The sequence below is a fragment of the Cebus imitator genome, unplaced genomic scaffold (genome assembly GCF_001604975.1).
Source record: "Cebus imitator isolate Cc_AM_T3 unplaced genomic scaffold, Cebus_imitator-1.0 Scaffold78, whole genome shotgun sequence".
NCBI classification, from domain to species: Eukaryota; Metazoa; Chordata; class Mammalia; order Primates; family Cebidae; genus Cebus; species Cebus imitator.
In genome coordinates, this window is record NW_016107393.1 from 3,325,974 (window position 1) to 3,333,874 (window position 7,901).

A 7,901-nucleotide genomic window follows, 5' to 3' on the forward strand; every position below is an offset into this window, starting at 1 on the left:
CTGGATGGGCAGTTGCCAAAGTATGATGCTTCAAGGAGGGATTTCAGAGGTGGTATGATTTGAAAGTCAACCTAAAGGGACGACAATGGGAGCAGGTAGCTAGGGATGTAGAATTAGAACTTTGGAAGGAAGGAAATTGAGAAGCTGAAAAGGAATGAGCATGCAAAATATCTAGAACTCAGTTGATCCTTAAAAAACGCCAACTCTAAAAATAGTGTAAAAATATAGAAACAGCAAACATAGGCAACATGTTTCTTGTTTACACATTAAATAGATGAAGGTGAAAAGTCTGCCTGAGTAGCAGACAGTACATGTGAATACATCACAGTTGATGCTGTAGAAATGCATTCTGAAGGCAGAACAGGATAGTTCCTCAATCCAGCTTCTAGTCTCTACTTCTGATATGACTCACTTAAAATACTTCTGCTAGAGGTAGTCAGGCATTAATTGCTTGTAGAAGAGTATATAAAGTAGTGAGAAGCACACACACACAGATGACAAAACACAAATTAAGTAGAATAGGAAATGTTAACAAAAATTTCCAGGATATTTGCTATCAAAAAACATTTGTATTTCAGCTATTCCTTCTGCCTATAAGGTTCTTCCCAAGGAATCCACGTCTCAAGTACTCACTCTGTTCAGGTATCTGGGCAAACATCACCTCATCAGAGAACTGCTCTGACCTTCTATACACCTGTCCCCCAGTCACTCAGTCTTGCTTTTCTCTGCTTTACTTCATAGCACTTATCACTACTAGATATATCACATATTTATTTATTGTCTTTGTTTACCATCTCCTTCCCCTGAACTATAAGCCCCAAAGCGTAGAAATTCTTTACAGTTTTATTTCTAGTAACTAAAACAAACGTGAGCAAATAGTAAAAGCTTAATACATATTAATAACATTAAAAAAGAATCTAACTACTCTAAGGTCTTAAGCACTTAATAAAAAGAATGGGTTCCCATATTTACATGTAAAAGTCATGAACTAAGGTTTAAGTGAAAAAAGTAAATTAAAATTCCTAGTCTACTATTTTTTCCTTTTTACCGCCCCTGAAGATGAGGGTTCAGGTAAAAAAATAAATTATTTCCCTTAGGGCTTATGGCCTACATGTTTGTTAAATCCAATCTGCTCAGCTTGTAGTTCTGTGGAATGCACTATGTCTATGACAGTTCCTTTTGATGATACCAAATTTTAACCACCACAAAGGGAGAAAACACTAAAAAGAATTTATCTATCTCATTCAAATGAACGCTTTTTGTGAGTTAGCGGAGAGAAGGCGCGGATATTTAATTACATGAATTTTATTGTTACTTATACTCAAGTTAAACAACAAAAATAGGAAACATTTTGAATTAGCATATGCCCAAAAACTAAACATTAAAATGGTGGCCTCAGTATTCCTGAAACCAAACATTGGCTAAAACAAACTATATGCACCTTTAAGGTGAGCAAGCACAAGAAGTCCACATTTACCAAGTAAGGTCAAATGTTTGCCAGCAAGTCTAAGATCTCAGAGGTAATATTTATTTCAAAAGTAATAAATAATATGGTCATGTTAATTAATCGGTGACAGTTACAATGATGGAAACCCTTAAAATTCGTATAAAAAACAAATTAGTTAGGCTGCTTGCATATCTCACAACTGTGTGTTTTCCAATGATCTATTAATGGAAATTAAAAATTAAATACATATTAATTCATCAACAGTGACAAAACTTCAAGGCCGAGAAAAATGTACTAATCACAAAGAATTTCAATTAAATGACATCAAGCAGTCCACAGAGAAGAAATGTTGCCTGCGGGAGTAGTCCTAATTATAAACAACCGTGTGTTGGTTTAAAGACTAACACACACCTCGCTTTACCAGCACTTGTGAACAAATTACACATTACTTACTTTGTTCAAAGCCTAATATGAACATTGTAATAAATCCTCTGCTTTAAAAAAGAAGTGACCACTTAAAAAAGGTTCATCACATCTCATTAACAAAGCAAAAATGTTAAATTGAAAAGGTTCACCTGTTTCGGTCTTCAGTTAGAAATAAGAAAAGCCCTAATAATTCACTGTAACAGCTTCTTGATTCAAAAAAAAATTTTGTCAATTAAAGAAAATGACTGAATCAATGAGCAATTTGATAATTTTATTCATAAAATATAAGTGAGACTTACATCCATTTCTGGTGAATCTTCTCAAATAATTTTATGTGTAGGGCCTTGAGATGTATCAATTATAAAACATGAAAACATGTTTTAAATTTACAAATACAAACCATTACTTTATACAAGAATTCTCTATAAAGTTCGCCAATGAAAGTATAAAATAATATGCTTCAACTGAATATAAGGCATGTCCAGTTTATGTCATTTTGTAGAATTATTTTTGTTTTGTTGGAGACTTTTCTCTCCGCCGGTCCTGATTTTTCTTTGATTCTCTGGATTGTTCAGAGTATCTGCTAGATTTTTCCCAACGTCTCTCGGCACCATTCTGATATCTGTCTTCATCACTTCTTGAGCCAGAGTGTTTTCTATTTGTTTCCCTTGACTTTGATCTATCTTTTCTTCTAAAATTTTCATTATCCTTATTTCGGTGTCTATGCTTCTCATTTTCAGAAAAAGAATTTCTTCTGTCTCCTCTCTTCTTTTTGGGATCACCATGCTTATTTTCCAAATCTATATGCATTTCTTGGTTTATGTCATTCACAACTCTATTGTAGTTATTTCGTTCAGAAGGAACACCTTTGTCTGATGTGTACTTTGTTATAGGATCTCTCCAATTTGAATCTCTTGAATTTTGATCTCTGTGTTTTTCTGGTCTTCTTTCTCTCTCAGTCCTTGTTTCCTGGTGCCTTTGTTCTTGTCTTCTTTCTTTGTGTTTCCTATCATTTGTTTGCTGGTTTCTGATCAATTTATCTATTTCTTTACTTCTGGTCTTCCCATGTCCCTTCTTTCTTACATCATTAGCTGCATATGCCAAAAAAAAAAAAAAAAAAAAAAAAAAAAAAAAAAAAAAAAAAAAAGACAGTTAGCTTTTATTTCAATCTTAATTTCATAATTACAACAATCACATTTACAGATACACTGTAGGTTTACTAACTCATATAAGCTGGACGCAAAGCCAAATTGATTTGAATAGAAGGTCTGATGACACAGGGTCTTAACAAATGCTTAATATTTAAGAATATACGACGCCTCAGGCCAGGCACAGCAGATCACGACTGTAATCCCAGCACTTTTGGAAGCAGGGACAGTGGGGAGGTGGATTGCTTGAGCCCAGAAGTTCCAGACCAGCCTGGGCAATGTAGTGAAACCCCCTCTCTACAAAATCTCAAAAATTAGCCAGGTGTGGTGGCATGCACTTACAGTCCCAGCTACTCAGGAGACTGAGGTGGGAGGATCAACTGAGCCCAGGAGGCAAAAGTTGAGTAAACAAAGTATGTACTGCAATCCAGCCGGGGTAACAAAGTGGGACTCTGCCAAAAAAAAAAAAAAAAAGGAAGGGGAAGAAGGAGGAAAGGAGGAAAGTAAAGGAAGAAGAAAGGAAAGGGAATACATAATATCTCAACATTAGTTACCAAAGTACTGTTTTGATCTTTAGATTCAAGACAGTAAAAAGAAATTTTATAGCAAATGTAAAAATTTTTAGAAAATGACTCGAATAGTACATTTCCACTTAACAAATGTAATCCAAAAACTGAAATTCCATCCCATGTGTGTTATTCATAGGAATATTATGTCAGATGTGGTACCTAATCAAAATACAATGATAACACAAACTAGCAATCGCTTCCTAAACACAGGAGGAGTAGAACAACTGGGTTTGCTTAATAGTATGAATATATATTTCTCAGTGAAAGGCCTCTTCCTGCCAAAACAATAGTTCTCCTCTCTGATACTTGGAGAGATGCACTAAATGCACCAAAAAGAGCAGATATGTTAAGATTTACAGTCATAGGCTTTATTAGAGCCACAAATGCTTAGTTTCTGAAGAAATTCTTCTAAAAAGACCTCAAACAATTTAATTTTGCTGATATAATCCCAACTATAAATACAAAACGATTATACTGAAATAACTTATCATTTTAAGCAACAAAACAAATTTAGTCAGTTTATCTGTTATTTAATTTGGGTGCATAAATCAAAGATGCTAAGATAAAAAAAATGTCTGTCAAATTCACACATATGCAGGAAAGAGAAAATATGATAGAAAAGTGCCTCTCGTCACCCCAATTCTACCTAAATCTCACTGTACCAACCTCTATTTCTTCTGCTAAATGCCTACCCTTGGCACATGGTACAGTCAGTTGGTCTGCCACTAAGGACCTGTTTCTCTGGTTCCTATCAAACAGCTCAGCTGAGCTGCAGCTACCCAAGCAGAAGCCATCTGGCTCTGTGCTAAACCAAGGTCCCCCTGACTCTATTGTACAGTAGTACTCTCAGGCTTTCCTGATATAAAAACCCACCCACATAACAATAGGCAGTCTCTTCTCCCTTTGCTATGTTTGTTTTACAATTTCCTAATTTTGGGGAAGTTCATACTGGTCTTATGCTATCTAATGTTTCATTAATAAAACAAAGTTCTCTACTGAAATTGTATGAGGAGGCAAATTAATTTTGAATCAGCAAGCTTCCTTATTGAAGAAATTCATGCTGTGTTATCATCTGTTCTCAAAATGGATACCATGAAAAAATTTTTATTTCTGCAGAATATAAAAATTGTGAATGTTAAATGAACAACGTTTGTACACTTAAATACAAGAATTAAAGTTCCTATAATCAAATAATCTTTCTCTGATAATATAAAAAACAGACAACCCCAGAATTCTGAATGTCACACAATATGTAAAACACTTTGAAATATAACAAGCCATGGAACAAAGGTGCAAAGATTAGCCTTTCAATTTAAGGCTATGGAAGAAAGTGTTGATGCCACATTGGATGAAATATTGCATCAAAACAAAACAAAATGAGAAATGACCTGCATGTAGGGTAAGCAGACAATCACTTACTTGGACCACGATACTGTAATGAAAGAAAGCAGAACTGACCTTGTGTAAAACAACACAGGTCTTTTCAGAAACTATGAACCAGAACCAAACTTTAAAACATCTTTTACTACAGCATTTCTACTTCCAGATAGGATAGAGAAGACTGTGGAAAACCTGTGCTCCTGCTGAAAATAACTAGAAATGCCAGATAAAATTTTAAAATGTCCCATTGAAAAACGTTGAAAAGTACACAGAAATCAAATTAAAGGAACTCCTAATTGCCAAAGCTGAGATGATTTGAACAAAATAAATGACAGTACTGAACTTTAACCCACAGGATAAGATAAATAACCATGAGTCTATATTGATATATACAGTTGACTAAATAAATAAATGAGACAAGAGGGATGATGCTTTCTTACAGAAGAAATTCAATTACCAGATGTAGAAGAAAACAAATAAAAAATCACCATTAGGAAAACACCACAGTAAAAATAAGTGTTGCAAACAAGGTCCAAAGATGGATGATAAAATCAGTGAGTAAAAGCTGGAGGAGAAAGAGATTTGCATACTATCAAGTTATCTACCTGTAAGATATTTTCACAGAGAAAAACAGTTTCCCTGAAGACATCCAGTGGGCACCACCTTACTCAAGTGATCAAGGCTGTCACTCAAAATTATGAACCCCTTGATAAGATGCACTAAGAACAACATATTGTTTCCACTGTACTCTTGCCAAAAATGTCTAACCTCATTCTAATAATGAGAAAACATCAGACAAAACTCCATACTAAGGGACAGGTTACCAAATAAGTGACCAGAGGACTTCAACAGTGTCAAGGCTATTAAGAACAGAGAAAGCTTGAGAGGAACTATCATAGAATGCAGAAAATTGAGAATACAATTAAATGTAAGGAGAATCCTGAAATAAGAAAAAGGACATAAGTGGAAAAACTGGTTTTCAAATCATATCTGTAGTCTACTCAATAATGCTGTTCCAATGCTAATTTCCCTGTTTGATAAATGAACCATGGTTATGTAAGATGCTACCAGTAGGGGAAGTTGGATGAGGAGTATATGGAAATTCTCTGTACTGTTTTTGCTACTTTCCTAAGACTAAAATTATTTCAAAATAAAAGGTTACAGTTACAAAGCAAAAAATATAAAGGCATCAGAGAGCTAGTGGAAAAATAAGGACCAGAGGGGCCAAGATATGTGTTCCCTCTATAAACATTCATATAGCATCTGAGGTCCACACTGTATGTCTGATATGCCAATTACAAACATAAAGCTTTAATATTAAAAGCAAAAATTCAAATCTTCTTTAAAATAAAAACATCAGGATACCTTCTATAAACTAGATTACAAACATTATGCATGGTATTTCAGTCATAACTCAAATAAGTATTTGCCAATGAAATATTTTCATTTCTATAATGAGGATATCAAAAGGTAATCCCAGCATTATAAATGTTGTACTGCACCACAGACTGCAGCAATGATAGATGGAACCATTTGTATTAATTGTGGCTTTTAAACAACTGATCTCTAAAATAAGCAATCTAATTATTTTCTTCCTTCATAAATATCAGCAATATATTTATTAAAAAAGAGCAAGCCAAATTACAAATGAGCATCAATACCTGAGGCAGAGCTATGACTACCGGTAGACGAAGAATCGCTCTCTTCACTGGAAGATTCTGAACTGCTACCACTGCTGTCAGAATCGGAGTCAGAGGAGTCAGACTCTGAAGAGGAGGACGCTGAAGAGGAAGAGGATGGGGAGGATTTATTTTGCTCAACATCTGGTTTCTGTGCCACAATGACCTTTGGTGTATTTTTGAGATGCTCACGTAGTTCATCCCTAATTTAAAATATAATCTGTTAGATTCTATTTCAAAGACAATTATGAGATAACTTTATAATCTGAAAATAAAATTCTGAGAATAATCCTTACGTTAAACCTCCAAGACCTATAGAAGTAAAGAAGTTGATGGCAAATCGAGTGTTTCTTGGATTATCTCGGGGTAATAAACCTTCAAAGAACGGCTGTAGGGTTCTAAAAACAAAAATAAACAAAAGAAAACAGATTGCTTAAAGATAAAAAGGCAAAATCCTCACACAGTCATTTTTCACGTATTAAATTACTAAATGAAATACAACCAAGTAACTGGTTGATGTCGTTTACTAGGTTAGGCTATGTGCTATCTAAATAAATGAGTAGGGTCAAATAATAATTTACCAAACTTGATTTCTGTCATTATACAATGGAGAAGGTTTTTAAAAAACTTTTTTACACCCACACAGAAAAGATAAATATATACACACACACACATATATATACATGTGTGTGAATATATGTATAGTGTATATATAAACACACACATGTATATATAGTGAATGTATGTACAAAAAGTTTTAAAAACCTCCTCTGTTTACGTACATATACACACACACATACACAGAACTGTTCAAAGTACAGGGGGAGAAGTGGAAGTAGTCAACAAAAGGGAGAAATCAAGGATGAAGATTTACAATTACAATATCTATGAAGTGAGACAACCAGAAAGACACTAACAGTACAAGGTGGTTTTGGACATTTGGTTTTCAGCACCACACTGAAACAACTCAGTGGAGTCAGGAAAAACTTTCTAACAGAAAAAGGTAAAATATAAGAAGAATGATTAAGAGTTTGCCAGACAGATCAAGAAGGGAGGAAAATGCCAGCAGTGGAAACAGAAGGCAGCATGAAAGAGCCAGATGTGTTTAACAAGCTTGGCAATGTTGGTATGGCTGGAGTGCAGCTTGCTGAAGAGAGAGAAGGTAAGCCTGGTCAAGTTGATAGGGACCAAATGAGTAAATATAGGAAGCCACGAGAAGTGGATGGAATGGCCCACAGGCAGTGTGTGCAAC

The 7,901-nt window shown here is 34.6% G+C and overlaps 1 protein-coding gene across 1 annotated transcript in view; it reads right to left on the reverse strand.

Annotated features, from left to right (window-relative positions):
- Positions 1 to 1,289: 1,289 nt before the first annotated feature.
- Positions 1,290 to 7,901, reverse strand: part of CWC22 (CWC22 spliceosome associated protein homolog) — a 61,551-nt gene continuing 54,939 nt past the window's right edge. The window contains exons 17-20 of the mRNA XM_037740058.1: positions 7,567 to 7,639; positions 6,946 to 7,081; positions 6,632 to 6,852; positions 1,290 to 2,964 (exon numbers count right to left, since the gene is read on the reverse strand). Of these exons, the coding sequence (XP_037595986.1) occupies positions 2,378 to 2,964; positions 6,632 to 6,852; positions 6,946 to 7,081; positions 7,567 to 7,639 (1,017 nt within the window). The 3' untranslated portion in view covers positions 1,290 to 2,377. The remainder of the gene's footprint in view (positions 2,965 to 6,631; positions 6,853 to 6,945; positions 7,082 to 7,566; positions 7,640 to 7,901) is intronic.